This window comes from Marmota flaviventris, chromosome 5 (genome assembly GCF_047511675.1).
Source record: "Marmota flaviventris isolate mMarFla1 chromosome 5, mMarFla1.hap1, whole genome shotgun sequence".
In the NCBI taxonomy this organism is placed as follows: Eukaryota; Metazoa; Chordata; class Mammalia; order Rodentia; family Sciuridae; genus Marmota; species Marmota flaviventris.
In genome coordinates, this window is record NC_092502.1 from 20,682,034 (window position 1) to 20,701,916 (window position 19,883).

At 47.1% G+C, this 19,883-nt stretch overlaps 1 protein-coding gene across 5 annotated transcripts in view; it reads left to right on the top strand.

The window, feature by feature from the left end:
- The first annotated feature begins 1,100 nt into the window (after positions 1-1,100).
- Ccnjl (cyclin J like) overlaps positions 1,101-19,883 on the top strand; it is a 52,915-nt gene continuing 34,132 nt past the window's right edge. Inside the window, exons 1-2 of one of the 5 annotated variants that reach the window (XM_071612008.1) lie at positions 1,101-1,142; positions 1,930-2,044. In XM_071612008.1, coding sequence (XP_071468109.1) covers positions 1,979-2,044 — 66 coding nt within the window. In that variant the 5' untranslated portion in view covers positions 1,101-1,142; positions 1,930-1,978. Of the gene's footprint in view, positions 1,143-1,175; positions 1,527-1,607; positions 1,656-1,678; positions 1,782-1,929; positions 2,045-11,415; positions 11,506-19,883 lie in introns of those variants that run through there. The other 4 variants (XM_027938773.2, XM_027938776.2, XM_027938774.2 and 1 more) reach the window with 4 other exon arrangements.

Consider the following 19,883-nt stretch of genomic DNA (forward strand, 5'->3'; position numbering starts at 1 on the left):
CAGGCACCTAGTGGCACCCACCTGTAATCCCAGCTACTTCGGAGGCTGAGGTAGGAGGATTGCAAGATCAAGACCAGTTTTAACAATTTAGGGTGAATTGCTATCTCAAAGTAAAAAGGGTTAGGGATGTAGCTCAGGGACAGAATGCTTGCCTAGCAGGAGATATCCTGGGTTGAATCCCAAGCACCATAAGGGGTTGGGATTGTGGCTCCGTGGCAGAGCGTTTGCTCTGGGTTCAACCATCAGCACCACATAAAAATAAATAAATAAAATAAAGGTATTGTGTCCATCTACAACTAAAAAAATATTTTAAAATAAATAAATAAAAAGTAAAAAAGTATAATTAATTAATTAATTAATTGATTAAACGTGCTTTTAAAGGTTCAATTGAAATTTATCAAAGTTGACTTAATCTTTTTTTCGTGGGTTTTTGCTTATAGACAATCAGACAGAAACTAAGAACTCTTCCGTGTTCACTTTATACCGGGCATAGTGATTATTCTCTTACGTGCATTATCTCATTTAATGATAACATATCTTCAGCAGGTTAGTGAAATTTATATTCCCATTTTACATGACCCCAGACTCTTGAGAGGAACTTGTCAAAAATCACCCAGTTAATAGGTGGATTTGATCTGAAGTTTGTGATCTCCAAAGATCTCACAAAAATCCGGACAGTCCTATGCTGTGCTACCAGATGGGCTGATTAAAGAAAGCGCCTTTCTGAAAACTACTGAATTGTAAACACTGCTTTCCATCCACGTAACCTTTCAAGGAGACTAGTTTTCCTACAATGTACGGCATGGATCCATACTTTGCACAAGCACAATAAACACCAGTGAGGAACTCATGGATAACAAGGAGTGGCTTTTCCAGAGCTTTTGTGGGAAGTGTCTGTCGTTTGGAAAGCCACCTCCCCATCCCAGGGCGGGTTTAAAAATAAAAAAGAAAGGAAAAAAAAATAAACAAAACAGGTGGAACTTATCGCAGGTTGGCTAGAGCAATGCACGCGGAAGGCAGAACTTTCTGGGGACAGCCTGCCCGCGCGTTTCACGCGTGGTGCGCGCAGGTGGCGCCGCGTCCCCACGCTCGCGGTGCAAGCCGACGGGGTGCCCAGGAGCTCACCACAAGTGTCCGCGAAGGTGAGAGGAAGCTTTCTACCAAGGCGAGGGAGGAGGGCGGGCAGGAAGCCCAGCCAGCGGTGGGGAAAGAAAGACTCCAATTCCCAGCCCCCAGCCCCCAGCCCCGCGGGGCGCGGGGCGCTGGCAGCGCATGCGCGAAGCCCGGCCCCCAATTCCCCCAGCGAGGGAGGGAGGCCCCCGGCGGTCGGGAGCTGCGAGCCGCGGCGGGACCCGAGCGCACGCAGGGGCGCGGCGGCGGCCCGGGACCCGGGCTGCGGACGCCGCAGCTGAGAGCGCCGAGAGCCCTGGACGAGGTCCAGCCGCGTGCAGGCACCGGAGGGCACAGCCCTCTTGACCCTGGGAGGGGCCCAGCGCCCGCGGTCCCCCACGCCCGGAGAGGGATGCGTGAGTTTCGCCCCGGCTCGAGGGCAGGATGTGGGAGCAGGACAAAGGCTGGGCGGCGGGGGAGGAGTTGGGGACGGCGAGCCGGTGGCCGCCGCCGGAGCTCTGGCCTCGGGCGAGCTAGCGGACTCGGTAACTTTCTCTGCAACTTTTGCAAAAGGGAAGATAAAAATTCTGCAAGTTGTTACACAGCTCCAGATCGCCCCGGGTCCAGCGGGCAGAGAGGAGGCGGCACCCGTAGGCTTTCCAGGACAGGAGGTGACCGCCAGCGTCGCTGAGAGAGGCAGGAGGGGCGCCCGTCTGGGCCCCGGACCAGGGGCGAGGGAGGATAAGGGTACCGGGGTGAAGGGCGGGGGTCGGAGCCGTCAATAGGCTTTGGCCACTGTAGTTCCCCGTGTCCTGGCAGGGTACGCCCCAAGATCCCGATAGCCGCGGACCGCAGCGCTGCAGTCGCGATGATGGATGAGCCTTGGTGGGAAGGGCGCGTCGCCTCGGACGTCCACTGCACTCTGCGCGAGAAGGTCAGTCCCTCCCCGCCCTTGTCACTCGCGGGACTTGGTATTTAAAGTCGGCCCTCTTTCTCCATTCCTCCTCCTGCCTCCCTTCGGTGTCCTCAGGTCGCCCCGCGTGGGAACTCAGAACTCTGGGTGCCTTTCTCGGGAGTGCTGGGGTGTGTAGGGGTCGGGAGTGAGGACTAGAGCAATATTAGAGAACTTGAACTAGTTTTTGCTGATTAGGAGCCTAGAGCTCCCAGCCAGGACGATTAAACGGAGACAGTCACCTTACCGCAAAGGCAGTATTTCTCATAGGATTGCCACCCCTTGTTGGTTTAAATTGTATAGGAATAGATCTTTAAACATATTGTAATGAATTTTAATACGAAATTTATAGGCATGCATATGTGTTGTGTGCGTGTGTGTATACGTATAAATGGAGGGAGAGAGAGAGAAGTTCTACATAGGATAAATGATGCTGATTTTCTATTTATCGTGGTCATGATATAGCAGTTCCTTTTAAAATTATTAGGCTGGGGGGTAGCTCAGTGGTAGAGCGCTTAGACACAGTAAATTCATTTAAGTAAAATGAGTAAGTTTATGTAAAGAAATATTAGGTCAATGGTATTTCGTGATAATGGCGTATTTATGGCCATATGTGATGTGTGTGTGTAGGAAGGAACAGAACTACTGAAATTTAAGAAACTCCAATCTACATGACAGAGGCTACAAAACTGGAAGGCTGAGGGAGAAAAGGAGAAAACAAAACCTCCCTACCGGGCTCCCCACCTGTTGCAGAAGGTGGCAGCTGAAATGTGACCCCTGCACTCTCCTCCCATGGAGAGAGGAGGGCTGGTGCGCGTGGGAGGCTGGAGGGCCAGGTGGACTGGAGGCCCTGGCCTGAGCTGAAACTGGAAAGGGTGATTTGGGGAACAGGTGTGAAGCAGGGGAGTAGGTGTGTTTCCCCCTGGGGCCACCTGAATAGAGCGCTTGAAGCAACAAAAATTTATTCTCTTGAAGCTCTGGAAGTTAAAAATTCTAGATCTAGGTGTTGGCAGGGTCACACCCTCTCTGAAAGCCCCAGAGAAGGTAATCCTTCTCTCTTAAATTTTGGTGGCTGCTGGCAATCGTTGGCATTTATGGCCTCGGTCACTGCAGTCTATCTGTGTGTATTTTCTCTTCTTAGGGACACACCCGCCCTAATCCAGTATGACCTCGTTTTAATTTAATTACATCTGAAAAGACCCTATTTCCAAGTAAGTTCACATCCTGAGGTTCTAGGTGGACACTAAGCAAAGGAGGCGCACTACTCAACCCAGTGTGGAGAGGGAGAGGTCTTCTCTGGGGCACCCCAGTCCCTCCACACACAGCTCCTGCATTCAGCCCTTTCCTACCAGGTGTCTGTGGGACCTGCTGCCAGCTCCTGGGGGTTTTGCTCCCTCAGGAGTGGCTGTCTTCCAGCTACGTGGGAGCTCTGCTGAACCCTTGCCTGGCGTTCTTGTCCACGCTATAGCTTTCCCCGTTTTCCTTGATCTTCCTGGAGCAGAATGGCCAGTGTGACAAACTGGGCTTCTGGAGAAGTCCAGGTCTTGCTGGTTCCATTAGCAGGGGTGGTAAGGGTGGTAGACCAGGCATTGGGGTCTTGCCCTTTCCTGGAGGTGGTGGCTGGGTGCAGTGAGTTAGGGCTGCCTTGGAAACTGAGCCTCCTTGTTTATCAAAGGCTCCTATGCTTGTCCTTTCTGCTCATAGCTTATGAAGAATGACTTTGACTTAGAGGGAGGGATTACTGAGAGCAATATAAACTCAACTGGTTCAGTTCCCTGACAAGCCCAGCCCTTTGTATATAAACATATGTATATAAGCCTCGAAAAGGAGGTGATTCACCCATGAATTGTGCTTTACTGAGGCCATAGTCCCTCCTGTAGTTCCCTCTTGGCTGCTCACCTTTAAGTGAAGTCAGGTTTGTCCCAGGTTGAGAGGTTAGAAATAGAAAATTCACTCAGGGATTGGTGTCCAGGGCCACCCATGACCTGAAGCTGATCTTATTAGAGCAAATCCCAAGTGTCTTTGGCTAGCATGTCCCCTGTCCTCCAAATACTGCTAATTTTTTTTTCTTTATTTCCTCTCTTCCTCTTCAAAAAGATGTTTCTTAAGAACATTTGGCTTAATGGAGAGTTTGCAGCGGAAAGTGCCTTGCCTTCCTTGAGGAATGAGGGCTGGCCTCTTGTTTTTCCCACTCGGGGTAGTTTTTTTTATTAAACGTCTTCTTTGATAATGCATTTTTAACACTGTAGAACAACTTCACCTGGCACACACTAGACACTCATTCTTTGTTGAACATTGCTGGATGAATCCAAAGTACATGGACACGTATGCCGTGTGTTGTCACCACAGAACCACTAGCAGTTATCCCACATGAGGCAACCCTGAGACTCTGGAAAGAGCGGGAGGCCCATTTCATCAGATCTGAGTCCAGTGTAGCATCAGACTACTACAGTGTGGGAAAGGAAACACCACAGAAACAAGGCTAGGTGTTGGGTGCAAGGTAGTAATGGCAGTGAAACCCTGAGCTGCATACTGAACTTCCTGACTGCTGAGGTCCATTTTCCCACAATAGCCATGATTTAGATTGTGTCACTTCCTTGCTTACAGATCTTGAAGGCATGGTGGTGCACGTTGAGGTCCCCAAAGAGAGCAGTTACCAAAAGCCTGTAATCCCAGCAGCTCAGGAGGCTGAGGCAGAAGGATCGCGAGTTCAAAGCCAGCCTCAGCAAAGGAAAGATGCTAAGCAACTCAGTGATACCCTGTCTCTAAATAAAATATAAAATAGAGCTGGGGATGTGGCTCAATGGTCGAGTGCCTCCAGGTTCAATCCCTGGTACAAAAAAAAAAAAAAAAAAAAATTCCCTGGATATAATCTCTGGTCCTTGCATACTCTACTACATTCTCTCCTGCTCCCTTCCTATCCTTCATGTCCCTCTTTCCTCCCTCCCTCCCTCCTTTCCTTCTTTGTGCTGGTGATAGAACTTAGACCCTTGCACATGCTAGGAGAATGCTCTGCCCCTCTACTCCCCCAGCTCCCTTCATTCCTCTGGAGGCACACTGACCTCAATTCTGTTCCTTGAACAGGTCCAACTTGTTCGTGCGTTTGCATTGGCTGTTCTTTGGGGCTTCTTATATGTCTATAGTGTGGTTGTCTCCCCTCACCCAGTGTGGTATTTCCCCCTCCGTATCACTGTTTTATTTTCCTTATAACAGTTACCAGTATCTGAAATCATTTCCTATTTGTTTGCCATCTTTCCTCTCACATTAGTGTTTCTGCTCCATGAGAACAGGCCTGTCTTGTTCAGGGCTGGGGACTTGGTGCCTACCACGGAGCCTTTCTGCTATGTATGAAGTGATGAGAAGGATGAATACATCAGTGTTTACTGTCTTCATGAGAAAACTGCAGAGAAGTGTTTCATAGGAATGTAAGGATTAAGGGACCTTGTAGGACTTGCAGTAGGAACCTTACAGGTGCCCTGCCTTTCCATGTATCACCCCTGCATGGGACACCATGGCCCCTTCATATAGTGTGGACTCGGGATAAGTCTTGGGGTTTGTGGCCACCCTGCACAGGGCCCACAGGGTGACATGCAATCCTTGTAAGAAAGGCTTTGTTATTTCTTTGGATCATTGGACCAGTGACAGGGTTGAGGTCCCCAAAGAGAGCAGTTACCAAAAGCCATGTGTCTGGCAAGGGCCTGGTGCCCAGGAGCAGGACCCTGTATTGGAAGACTGCCTGCCTGGGTAAGGCATCCTGTCCTGTGAATGGGGCAGTGGAGCCCCCCTCCTGCCCAGGGAGCTCTGGAGGAATCTCTCCTTCTTCTGGTTCTCAGACTACCTTTCTCCCATGCTAAGCCCTTAAATTCCTCCTTTGATCATTTTTCCTGGCCCTCTTGCTCCTGAGGAAGCCACCTAGACCCCTCCTCCCTTCTGCTCCCCCGCCCTCTGAGCTTTCTGCTGGGTGTGGGGTGCCGGTGCACAGGAGCAGGACCCTGTATTGGAAGACCGCCTGCCTGGGTAAGGCATCCAGTCCTGTGAATGGGGCAGTGGAGTCCCATTCACAGGAAACAGGAGAGTCAGGTTTCTTACCTGCTGCTGCTACCTGAGTGCCCTTTGGCCCTATTCACTGAACTTGAGGGAGGAACCAGCACATCACAGCCATCTGGCAACAAGGACAAGAGCGCACGCCTATAATCTCAGTGACTTGGAGGTCTGAGGTAGGAGGATTGTAACTTTGAAGCCAGCTTCAGCAATTCAGTGAGGCCCCATCTCAAAATAAAAAAATAAAGAGGACCAGATATGCAGCTCAGTGGTAAAGTACTAGTACCAGACGAGCAAACCCATAATCACTTTTTATTTTCTTTTTGGGCAGAAAGATACATCTACCAAAGTTTAAAATTAATACAGAATCTTGACTCCCAAGAATTAGCAAGTTTGGGCAAGTTTGGGGTACCCATGGTGGAATTAGAACATGGGATGGCACTCAGCCTGAAGGCCACTTTTCCTGCCCAGCCTCTCTCCCTTCTGCCATGTGTCCTTGTCCCAACAACCTGTGTTTACCTCTCTCATGATCTTTGTCACCTATGTAGTAAACATGTCCTGCTCATTAGACCCTGAGCTCCTGTGCCTTGTACTTTGGGGAGGGACCTTGCAGTCACAGACAGTAAGGAGCCCATAGGTTGGAAACAGGCCCAGGATAGACTCTACTGGGGGATGTTGAATGGCTGTGCCAGGAGTGCTTCCCAGGGATCCTATGTTGGGTCCTCGGCTTCTGTCATGGGGTATCTCCTGGCTTATCCAGTGTTGTAGTTTAGTTATTAGATGTCCCCAAAAGCTCACTTGTGAGACAATGTAAGAACATTCAGAGGTGAAATGATTGGGTGAGGAGAAACTTAACCTGATCAGTGAGTTCATCCCCTGATGGAATTAACTGGGTGGTAACTGAAGGTAGGTAGAGTACGGCTGGAGGAGGTGGGCATTGGGGCCGTGCCTTTGGGGTATATATTTTGTGTCCATGAGGGGAGTGTCATTGTGCTTCCTGGCCTGATGTCTTGAGCCACTTCTCTCCACCACACCCTTCCTCCATGATGTTCTGCCTCACCTCGATCCCAAGGAATGGAACCAGCCTTCCATGAACTGTGACCTCTGAAACCATGAGCCCCCGCAAAGAAACTTTTCCTCCTCTAATGGCTCTTATCAGGTCTTTTGGTCACAGCAGTGACAAAGCTGACTAAAACAGCCAGGGAAGTCCACAGTTAGCTGGGCTGTCAGACACAGGACACAAAGGAGGATGCCTCCCAGCTCCCTAGACACCTGCCTGTTCTCCTCTCGGGTAATGCTGGGCGGAGACAGTTACCACAGGGCAGCTTTTCAGGCCTGGACCAAAGTACAGCTTAAGGATCTGGGAGAATGACTACAGGTTGAGCCCAGAAAAGAAGAATCGAGATAATCCTGCCCAGACCTCTATCAAAAGATTCCATTTTTCTTCCTGAGTTTTATCTCCAGATGAGCCACAAAAATAAAACTCTCTCGTCTTCTTTACACTTGTTTTACGTGTAGCCTTCATTCTCCAACTGGGAGAAAAGAGTTAGTAATAGTAAGTGAAGAAAATGTTTGCGAGCCTTCAACATTGTGGTTTAAGATGTTTTGAATTTAGGGAGATGCGGGGGGTGGGGGATACTTGGAGGAAAAAATATCTACCCGAAGGCCGTGTTGATAAGCCTGGCTTGATGTGGCCTAAGGGTAGCTTCATCTCTGGGCTCTGGAGCCTGGCCAGAGGCCTCCTCCTCCTCCCACTCCCCCAGGGCCCACCATCTTCTGGGGTGGAAGTCAACATGGTACCTGCCCCCGGCTGAGCTCTGTAGAGCAGCCAGCCATCTGGAGCCTCTCTCCCACTTCCTGAAGCTGCCTCCCTGCACACTTAGAGGACCTTATCTTCGGGACACCAGGGTTTCTTGATTCAGTGGAATGATAAAGGACATTGATTTGTGATCAAATTTAGAAAAAGATCTTCTAAAACACCAACAATACAAATTTTACCAAGAATCATCTCATCTACTCCTCATGTTGGCCCTGTGCTGGGATTACCCCTATTTTACAGAGACAGAACTCCAAGCCTCAGCTAAATGTCACTGTCTTAAGAGCAAACACCTGATTGTATCAGAGCTTGAATGTAAATTGTTTGGGGGGAAAAAATTTTTTTTTTTTTTTTTACAAGGCAGGGAAATATTTAAACTGTCAATCAGGACTATAGGGTCTGGTGCTTTGGTTTGTTTGCAATGGTCTCTAAGAAATATACTCTCCTTAAACCACCCTGAAAAGTTAGCCTCTGTGAGTGCTGGCCTCATTCTAGGCCCTGAGAAGGACCAGGCCAGGCCCTATCAGGCCAGGACCTCCCTGTTTGGTCCTGGTGGGTGGCCATACCTATATATGGTGCTTCTCACCTTGAAGTGCTTTGGCCTCTGCTGTTGTCTGGCCTTGGAGTGGCAAAGGGGCTCCTCTAATTTATCAGGGAAAGAAATGCGTCAGGGCTTTTGTCTCGCCTGAACTCTGCCAGCGACTAATGGTAGAGTCTCATCCTAGATCCATCCTTGGCTTCTGAGTTACAACTGTGTTGTTTTCTAGCAACCCCTGAAGTTTGCATGTTTTTTTGGTTCTTTCTTTCCATATATATATATATATATATATATATATATATATATATATGTATGTATTTTTCTCACTCTTTTGCCTAGATTCCTTACATTTTTACACCATAAGCTACACATCTGACTCCTTATAGAAAGTGGTGGTTTTTCCATGTCTTTACCCAGCTTTGAGCTTCTGCAGCCCCAGGCAGGAGTTCTTCCCCCTATCACAAAACTCGCCCAGATCTGCCAATAGGAAGGTATTTCAGACCCTGTTGCCCAGCTTACATCTAGGAACATGCAGTTCAGGCCTTTCAAACCCAAATGTGGGCCTTGACAAGACCTTATCTACTGTACTGACAGGGTGCTTCCTGGTGACGCAAGTGACTTGGCATTGTCACTTGTCTTCGAGTGATATCTTAAATGACTGACCCTCATGGTCCTTCCTGGAGGTGAGGGCACCAAGCTTCACAGTACAAGAAGGAATTTTTCTTCAGTTCACATTGCCAAGGTGATTTGAGCTATCCCCGGAGGTGTGTACAGACAGGGTGAAAGATGGGAGAAAGACCAAAAACTGAAGATGGGGTTGGAGAGCTGGACAATATGTCATTCAAGAAGGTGTCCAGCTTGAGACTCCCTGGCTGCAATGCCTCACCTGTGTCTTGTTTTTTGTTTTTCTTTTTTTCCTTTATTTTTGTGGTCCTGGGAATTGGGCCCAGGGGTGCTTTACGAGTCAGCTATATCCCAGCTCTTTTTATTTTTATTTTGAGACAGGGTCTAAGTTGCTGAGGCTGGCATAGAACTTGTGATCCTCCTGCCTCAGCCTCCCAAGTCACTAGGATTACAGGCATGGTCCCGGTACCTGGCCCTCACCTGCATCTTACAGGAAGCTAATGGCACAATCGAATCAGGACTCGGCATTGTCACTGAATCCTTCGGTTTTAGAATACCAAAGTGCACAGTGTGTGTGTGTGTGTGTGTGTGTGTGTACAACACCCATTTGAAGCTTGATCTCAGTGCACCTTGTCTGTGGAAGAAGCAGACTTATCTTCAAAGGCTTTTTTTTTTATCTGTAACACCTGCCTCCCAGGTGTTCCAGGGAGAATATGGATCTGTGTGCACTCTGTCAACCTCCGGGCCTCCAGGGTGTGGGATGGGGAAGGACTTGGCTGGGCACCCTGGTTGACAGGGGAAGCCTGTGCTCTCTATGTAAGGGGAGGACGTTGAGGGCTGGGAGCTGGCCCCATGCCCCTGTCCTTGACTTGTTCTTTGTCTTCCTAAATCACTTATCCCCTTGGGTAAAGGGAGTGCAGCCAATGATTCTCTGGTGCACCTGGCAGCGGGAGGTGACTCTGGGTTGTTACACACATGTACACGCACACACACACACAAGCACACAAAGTATTTGTTTCAGAAACTGCAAAAATAAATACAAGCAATCGGAAGAAAGTCAGGTTCCCCTCCCAATCTACCACTTGAAAATGACCTCTGATAACACTTGATGTATATTCTGCTCTTTTGTATGCATGTCATCACAAGGAATTTTAAGATTTTTTTAAAAAGTAAAACTGGAAAGGGACTTTGGAAATTTTCTGTTCATTTTGCCTATGCATCTTTCCACATCATTCTTCTCCACCCAATTCCTGATTACTGGATCCTAGCAAAAAACTTAGAAATAATCACTTGTGTTTATTAGAAATAGAGAATACGTGAGCATGATTAAAAGGAAATGCTGTATAAAAGGATAGTGAAAAGATTTCCTTTCATCCTATCCCCCAGTTTCTCTTCCCCAAAGGAAAAGGATCTTAACATCTCATAGTCATTTATGAGTCGTTGTGTGCAAGCTTGAGCAAGCATAAATTGTCTGTGTTTTGATACACTTAGTAGTATGATTTGCATTCTTTCCTTTACCATTTTATTATTTTAGTGTTTGCATAATCATCTAAATATTTTTATAAAACCGTGGAACAGAAGCTCAATGAGCAGAAGGGATGCTTTGTCTTCTGCTGGGGTTATAACAGTAATGGTGTGTAGTAGAAACTCAGCAGGTTCATATTGAATGAATGAATAGAATGTTTTCTTTTGGTCACTTCTATTCATATAGATGCATTTTATTTTACAAATACGCCATCAAGTGTATTATAGTTCTCTAACTTCACTTTTTTCATGAACTGGGTGTAAGACACGAATTTCTAGGTTATTAATTACTCCTCTCCAGTCTCACGTATAATGTTATATTTCATGGCTACACCACGGTTTGATCAACTCATCTCCTTATTGGATATTTAGGTGGAGCTTCTTATTTTTTTTAATACCAAAGAATAATTTATATATGGTATGACATACAGATCTTAGGTATACAGTGAGTTTTGGCAAACTTGCCCACTCAGGTCACAATGGAAGATGGAAGACATTACCATCAACCTAAAAAAGCTCCCTGTTCCCCTCCTCGGCCAGTCATTCCATCCCACGCCCAGCTCCAAACAATCCTCGACCTACTTTTGTTTTTGTAGATTAGATTAGTTTTTGCCAGAGTTTCATATAAATGAAACTTATATGGACTCCTTTCTGACTTCCTTTTTTTTACTTTACTTTTTTTTTTTTTTACTTAATGTAATGCTTATGAGATTCACGCACATTGTTTCTATCAGTAGTCTATTTTTTTTTTATGGCCGAGTAATAAATCATTGTATGTATGTAACACAGTTTGTTCATCCATCCCCCCAGTGAATGCTTTTTGGATTGTGTCTGGTGAACCATTGGATTGACCATTGGATTTTACATAGTCCTATGGTGGTGGTCCTTGTCTGTATATCTGTAAGTATGCTTATGGTAATGAATTTCTAATTTGAAATTGCTGGTCACAGAGGATGATTTTAAGAACCTTGCATGTCATCAGTTAATCAGCCCGAGAGGTTGCACTGTTTTGCACTTGCACTGGTGTGATAGAATGACTTCTTCCCAGTAACTTTGCTAACCCTGAACATAATCCTTTAAAAAAAATTACTGCCATTTGGATTGGTTAAAAATTATGTTTCATTGGTTTTGTTTAAAATGACCAGGAATCCAGAATGGGGAAAACACTAGAAAATGGGAAGGGTATTCTCTGGATCATCTCTGGTATCCATGGACCTCTGCCTGCAGCAGGAAACTGGCCTGAGACCCTTGTCAGGGGCTGGATGAGGACTGTTGAGGGAACCTGCCCAGAAAATTCATCCTTCCCCTCTTCATCCCAGCCATTGCAGTGTGTGCTGCTCCCCCCAGCCCCAAGTGGCAGTCACTTGGTAACTAAGTCTTTGGGAAGCAGAATTTGAATTGTCCTGAGGCACCAGTCCCTTGCATGCCACTGGAGAAAATGGTGCCAGAACGTGGGCATTCTTGTGGCAGGAACCACCACACAGTGATGCCAGATACTTAGTCTAGAAGTGGTCATTGGGGGACTTGGGTGGGTGGGTTGTGGGGAGACAAGGAGGGAGGGAAGGATGTAATACAAGACAGAGCATTAGGAATTGGATAGGTTCAACTGCAAGGCAGAGTTGGAAAGAACTGCAGTGCCCATCAGAAGGGAGTGGCTTACACTGTGGCTCATCCATACACTAAAATATGGTGGAGTCACTAGGTATGGCCGGACAGACAGCCTTGTCTTGTGTGATCATTGATGTTTCTGAATGTTGTAAAAAAAAAAAAAAATTCCAAATAAGTAGTATTGGGGATAGCTCAGTTGGTAGAGTGCTTGCCTAGCAGGCACAAGGCCCTGGGTTCAATCCCCAGCACCAATAAAAAATAAACTTAAAAAAAATCCAAATAGGGCTGGGGATGCAGCTCAAGCGGTAGCGGCATGCGCGTGGCGCTGGGTTCGATCCTCAGCACCACATAAAAATAAAAAAGATGTTGTGTCCACCGAAAACTAAAAAATAAATATTAAAAATTCTCTGTCTCTCTTAAAGAAAAAATCCAAATAATTCAGAGAACCTCTGACTCTGATATTAACTACTGTTTTTTTTTCCCCTTAATTTTTACAGAAATTTTAAAATGTTATAAAAGTAGAGAGAGTGATTCCCCCTGTGCCTTTCACCCAGCTTTATTACCCATTTGGTCTGTTCTTTGGACAGCATGTCATTTTATTCACAAAGGTCAGCTGCAGTTAAGGCCTTTAAAAAAAAAAAACATAACTATGCCATTATGACACCTAACAAAATTACCAATAGTTTATCAATATCTTCCATTGTTCAGTCCATGTCAGTTTTCCCATTGTGTCAGAAATGGCTCTTATAATCAACCAGATGTGGTGGCATGTCTACTTTGGAGGCTGAGGTAGGAAGATCACTTGAACCCAGGAGTTCAAGGCCAGCATGAGCAATATAGTGACACCCAATCTTTTATTTTTAAAAAGGGTTTTATAGGGATTTGTTTACATCATAATCCAGACAAGTCTTTGCATGGCGGGTTTTTCTTTTTTTTTTTTTCGGTTTAGTATTTTATTCTCTAATGTCTCCTTCCTCTGACATCCCTTAATTTTTTTTTTTTCAGGCCGTTGGTTCTCTAGGAAGCCAGTACATTTGTCTGCCATATTCTTACCTGACTTGTTCCTTCCTCATGCTCTCATTTGTATTCTCTGTGAACAGTTCGGTTTATGTACTTCCCACTCTTGTGGGATTATAACGTGCTTTAACCTACTTCTTCTCTGGCTTTGGACTTCCTCAGTGAAGCTGTCCCGACTCCCCAACAAGTTCAGGGCTGGGCCCCTTGTTATATCTTCCCAGACCACGCACATGATTCCTTCAACTCTTAGCAGAACTTGTACTCACACACTTACGTGATTGCCTGATGTCCGTTTGGCTCCCTCGCTAGACCATGGGTCATGAGGGCAGGCGCTCCCCCCTCCCCCAGCAGTTCTAAGCCAGGTTCACGGTTGCACCAGGGCCCCTCAGTGTGTGCACATCACAGACGCCTTATCTGACTGTACGTTGCAGCCCACAGATTGCCTTCCTGGACTTCCCTGTCGCAGCAGTCTGGTGGGGCAGGTGGCGCGGCTGCCAGTAACTCCATCACATTGGTAGAGAAACAGCCTCCCAGAGCTTAAGCACGTGGCCCCAGCCTCCCTGTCAAGTGGGAGACTGGGAGCCTCAAAATCTTGTGATCTGCTACGCCCAGCCTCACCTTAGCCAAAACACACAGGCTGCAGAGGAATTGCAATGGGCCCTGAAGTTAGTGATGGTGTAATGTGGACTTCCCCTCAAACAGCTGACATGGGGCAGTGGCCCAGCTAGGTGAGAAGGTGGGGGTTAGTGGTACAGAGCTGTTGACTTGGAGTCAAAATCTCTCTTTAGTCTCCTTTGCTGTTAACTTTCAGTTTTGACTGAATTTCAAGCTTAGAGAAGAGTTGTAAGCATAGAACTTGATTTTGTGAACATTTTAACATATTTGTTTTATCTTTCTCTTTTCCCACATGTACACATTTCTTTTCTGAACCCAGTTGCAGAAATGATACCCCATTTGCCCTTAATGCTTCAGAGTTTGTTCTCATGGTTATTTTTAAGATTGACTATGAAGTTGTTTCTGGAAGGTTTTTTTTTTTTTTTTTTTCCCAGACAAAAGCTAAGGACCGGGGTTGGGGATTTAGCTCAGTGGCAGAGAGCGCTTGCCTAGCACGTGCAAGGCCCTGGGTTTGGTCCTCAGCCCTGGGGAAAAAAAAAAACAAAAAGGATTAAAAAAGACCAAAAAACAAACAAACAAACAAGGTAAAAGCTAAGGACTCGTGCCTGGTGTCAGGTACACTTCTGGAGGGGAGATTGACATTGTGGTCAGAAATGGAGAAGCCGAGCATGGGTCCTGGAAGGCTCTGTCAGCCTGAGTCTCGGGAAGGCAATGTTCTGTCTTATTTCCTTGGTCCTCTCCTTGGTTTGATTGGCACACACTGTCTAGGAGGTAACCTGTGTCCATCCACTTTTTGTTGCTGTGATAAAATATCTGAGAAAATCCACTTAAAAGAGGAAAGATTTACTTTGGCTCACAGTGTCTGAGGTTTCAGTCCATAGTTGGCTGGTTTCGTTGATTCCTGGGTCTGAGGTGGGGCAGCACATCATGGTGGAAGGGCGTGGCAGAGCAAAGCTGCTCAGGGCAGCAGAGATGCAGAGAGAGAGAGGGAGGGCGAGAGAAAAGAGGCCAAAGATAATATATATCCTTCCAGTTGCACACCCCAGTGACCTACTTCCTCCAACTAGGCCTACCTCCTGATAGCCCATTTAGCTGTGAACTCTCAATGGATTAAACCACTTATATGGTTAACATCCTTGTGATCCAATCACTTCCTCAAAGCCATCTCTGAACACTTCCACACTGGGGACTAAGCCTTCAGCACAAGAACCTTTGTGCAGCATTCCTGATCCAAACCATAACATAGCCTTGTCATTCACAGTCACTGAATGAGCCCAGTGTATTACCTGTGGCCTCATGGGAGGCTCTGCCAGGAAGAACCATGGCCCAAACTCTGCCCTCAGGGTCCTTGGCATAACTGAGGACATGATCATATAAAGCCACTTACAGCCACACGTTGTGGCCATAATTAATGGGAGCTCACTTTGTGCTAAGGGCTTGCATTCTGTTCCCTTCCACTAGCTCAGCCTCCAGGCAGCCCCCTCTAGAAGGTCCTATAATTGTTCCCATTTCACAGGTGGGATGTGCAAAGTTTAGAGAGTTAAATAACTTACCCAAGACCACCCACTAGTAGGCAGCCTGGCCCTAAAGCTCACACTGATGACCACTCTCCCCTTGCCTGGGAAGTCTTGAAAAGTTTTTAAAGAGGACATGTTGTTTAATACAGGTTTAAAGGATGAGTAAAGGAGAGAAAGGTGTGGAGGAAGTTCTACCAGGCTCAGGGCAGCATATGATAGTCAGATGCCAGTGTGTGAGCCCCATGAGGGCTGGTTTGCTGGTTTGGTGATTGAGGGTGGGCATCAGGGAGATGGATCAAGAGCATTGGCCTTGGGGATGTTGAGCTCCCTAGATGTCAGTCCTGAGAGCAGGTACAGAGCTATGGGACAGATGTGAGAAGGGGGTGCTGGCTCACTGGAAGTGGACCCTGGCTATTGGGGTGTTGTAGCAGTCCAGGGTGATGGCATCCAAGCCAGCACGGGAAGAACAGAGATTTGAGAGGTTTTAGACACAGAGGTCAAGAGGACCAGTTAGATAGATGAGACAGGAAAGATTTCAAGTTGCTTCCTCGCTGGAACAAAGTAACTCCGGAACTGAGCATGGTCAGCCTTTTTCACAGTGAACATTGTTCTTGAAGAATCCCAGAAGGAAACTGTTAGTTTCTAGTAATCTCAAAGGACACTCTGCCCTGAATGAAGGGAGTAGATGTTTACTGGGTACCTGCTCCGTGTGCCAGAGACTGTCAATGCCTTGTGGACATTATCTCATTTGTTTATTAAAGTTGCTTCTGAAAGAGAACCAGTTAAACATACTGCCTGAGGCACTGGCTGTTCTTTGAATATCAGTGCCTGTTCATTCTTTCTTTCAACGCATTTTTATTTTATATTTTTAAGCAGCTGACTGTGTGCCAGCCTCAGTGTAAGCCACCATGTTTTGAACAGAATTAAGTTCTTTACCTTTTTGGAGCTGATAGTTGGGCATCGGACTCAAACTTGCCCAGCTCCATCTCCAGAGATTCTGATTCAGTAACAAGGCGGTATGTTCAGTTCCTAGGGTTGCTGTTGCAAAGCGTACACACGGAGAGACTGAAAACAACAAAGTCATTCTCTCGCAGTTCTAGAGGCTGTAAGTTTGAAATTGAGGTGTGGGTAGGGCTGTGCTGTCTCTGAAGCCTTCTCCAGCTTCAGGAGATCCCAGGCAGCTCAGGGTGGTCCTGAGCTTGTAGCTGCATGCCTGCACTTCCTGCGTCCACCTTCGCAAGGCCTTCTTCTCTGGATATCTACCTTGTCTTCCCTCTGCATATCTGTGTGTGTGTGTGTGTGTGTGTGTGTTCATTCCCCACCCCTCACTTTTTTTTTTAATCATACTTGTTACTGAACCCAGAGCCTTATACATGCTGAGCAAGAGGTCTACCACTGAGCTATCTCCACTCATGTTTTCTCTTCTTATAAGGATACCAGGTGTTGAATGAAGGCCCATCCTATTCCAATTTGATCTCCCCCCCCCCCTTTTTTGTAGTTGTAGATGGACAGGATGCCTTTATCTTATTTATTTTTTAATGTGATGTGGAGGATCCAATCCAGTGCCTCATGCATGCTAGGCAAGTACTCTGCCACTGAACTTCAGCCCCAGCCCCAATATAATCTTATTTTCACTTGATTCCGTCTGTAAAGACCCTATTTCCAAATGAGGTCACGTTCTTAGATTCTGGATGGATGTAAAATTTGGGGGAACACTGTTCAACCCAGTGCAAGGAAGAACCTCTGTTTTTAAACAGGTCTCCAGGAGACGCTAATGCAAGTAGTTAATGATGACCCTCTGAGAAACTTTGGACCATAGATGGGCAGGGGAGCAGAGTCTCAGCCCTGCGGGGAGTAGCAGGAGTTACCCACTGAACCATTCTGGGCTTCATGCTAGAGTCAGGCTGCCCAGAAAAAGCACCAGAACCAATCTGGAACTTAGGGATGGAAGCTTGAAGTTGACAGTGAAGAGCTTTGAACACAGGGTGGTAAGAGCCACTGCACAAGAGTGGTAACCCTGGGCTGGGGATGTAGCTCAGTGACAGAACACTTGTCTAGCATGTGCAAGGCTTTGGATTCCTTCCCCAGCACTGAGAAGGGGCAAGGGGAAGAAAACAAGGTGAGTAACTTCGAGGGGAAAAGAGAGATCCAAGCCTGGGACTTATTACAGAGAGGTTGTGTCCTGCCCCTGGATATTGCAGGCATGGAGAATGAAGAGCATCCTGGTTCGGGCAGTGTGAGGGATGTGGTCCTATCAGGAAGCCACTGAAGTGAAGAACTCCGGAAGCAGGGATATAAAAAGGCCCTGATTATTGTCTCTGGGGCTGTTTGGAGAGGTGGAATGGGGACCAGCAGAGGCCGGGCAGATGCCTGTGGTCACATCAGGTACCCGGCAGCCATACCTGAGCATGGTACAGAGGTTTGCTCAGCGGGCAGTGACTCTGGCTCCTGGGAATGAGGAGTGGTGCTGGCCTGCCTGCCATTTGCTGAGGGGTAGAGGGCCAGTGACAGACAGATGTCACTGGGTGCAACTTCTCACTCTGCTGGACGGAAGCTTGGGCCAGACTTCAGCAGGAGGGGACATCGCCGGCATTGCTGGCTTCTCGTGCTGAGGTCCGCCCTCCAGAGGGTGTCGAAACAGTTCCCACAGAGGTGTAGCCACTTACCGAAAGTGCCTCCTCAGATTGTGTTAGGCAATGACAGAGAGGGAAGGAGGGAGGCGCCTGGCTGGGCCTTCGGGTCAGTGCTGGGGACTCCTGAGGCCTCTGAGGAACACTCCCTCCTCTGTCTCTTTCCCTTCAGATCTGCAGGTCTGCTTCCTGTTGGTCACTTAGGTTATACATGGTCTTTTTTCATATCTTGCTATGATAAATAAAAGGCTTTAAATTATTTAACTCTTTATCTACCTGTGGGATATGGAAAGATATATATATGTATATAAATCTGTACTCTCAGAACACTATCTAAAACTATTCATCATAATAAGTAATTCCAAATTACACATGCAGGCCTGGGGGCGGGGGGCGGGGATGCACAAGAAGCTGAATTTCTGCAAAAGAGAAATCTGTCCTTCCTTGCCTTAGGGTGGCACGGGCCTCAGTCTACCAAATGGTGACAGAGAGCTTCCAAGGAGGTTGCTGTTTATGGAGGATTAGGAGCTGCCAAAATTATATATATTAAAAATATATATTACATGTGAGGTGAGACAGGGGCAGGGGATTTCATCTGGAGTCCAGTCCCAGGACCTCTCAAGGGAGGGCACCCAGCTCTGGACTGCCTGGGGCTTCTGCCATCTGCAGCCCCTTGTAGGCCTATCCTGGATCTCTCGTGCCAGGGCCATATGGAAATTTTTACCAGGGCAGTTCTGCAGGTGGAAGCTGCGCTTGTTAATCTCAGCAAGCTTTTCAGTAAATCTCTAGGCTTAGAATCATCAAATTATTAGGCACCTAGCCAGGGATTTCTGCCAGGGTCTAGCCTTGCAGATGTGCTAGAGTTTAAATCCCCTAGCAGCAGCACCCTAAAGCGCTATTTCCCCAAAGAAGCTTTCTGCCTCCCCCAAATGGGGTGAGGAATGGTATTCTGTGGATCAATGAATTGAACCTAGAGTTTCCCAAAGTTATATACGTTTTATTGCTGAATATATGTTTCGGGGCCTCTCCTGGGCTAATGCACTATTCCTTATTCATGAAGAAGCAGTGTGGTATGCAGTGTTTCCCAAACTATGGCCTCTAGAACCCTTTGCTTCAGGGAGCATGCTCTGAGAAACATTGCCTCTAAAATGGATACATAATTTATCATTCTTCTTGAAATTCCCAGTTCTCCATAAACACTGACCTGCTTCCTCTGGAAATCCTTTATTGCCGCTGGATAGACCAAAGCTCCTTTCCTTTCCCACCCTAAGGCAAGGAAATGCCTCTCTTTCCCCTGGAATTTAGCTACTCCGGTTCGGTTTTCTCCTGCCTCCCATCTGGCCTTCCTGAGGGTTTAGAATTGCTCACAAGCATGGGTAGTTTGCTACAACCTAAATATTTTTTTTTCCCTCTCCTGTTCTTTTCAAGTATTTTCCATAGCGAGCATCTCTTTCGGGTCAGGTATTGGGGTCACTAGGCTGAGCAGCTGAGCCCGGTCCCTGCTTTTGTGATGTTTGCAGTCTGGTGGGAAGAAGGGAAGTAAGAGTGAGTGGGCTGATGGATGAGGAGTCCAGGGCACCTGGGGAGTAGCCGACAGAAGCATGAGCAGGGGGCAGAAGGCAGAGGTGACTTAAGCTGACATAGCCAAGTGTGACTCTTGTGACATAGCCAAGAGTTAATAATGAGAGTGAAGCTGCAGGCAGCTAGAAGAAAATACAGCCTGCAGGACAGCAAGGGTTAAAGGGACATGTGCTCTTCTCCCCTAATAGGAGGAACCCGCTGACAGACTGAACTCTTACAGTGCACATGACCTTCAGACTCCTCCAAGGTTAGCCACAAAAGGCCTTAAGAGCCTATGTGTGAACAGCATGTGTGAAGCATTTTCTCCCCA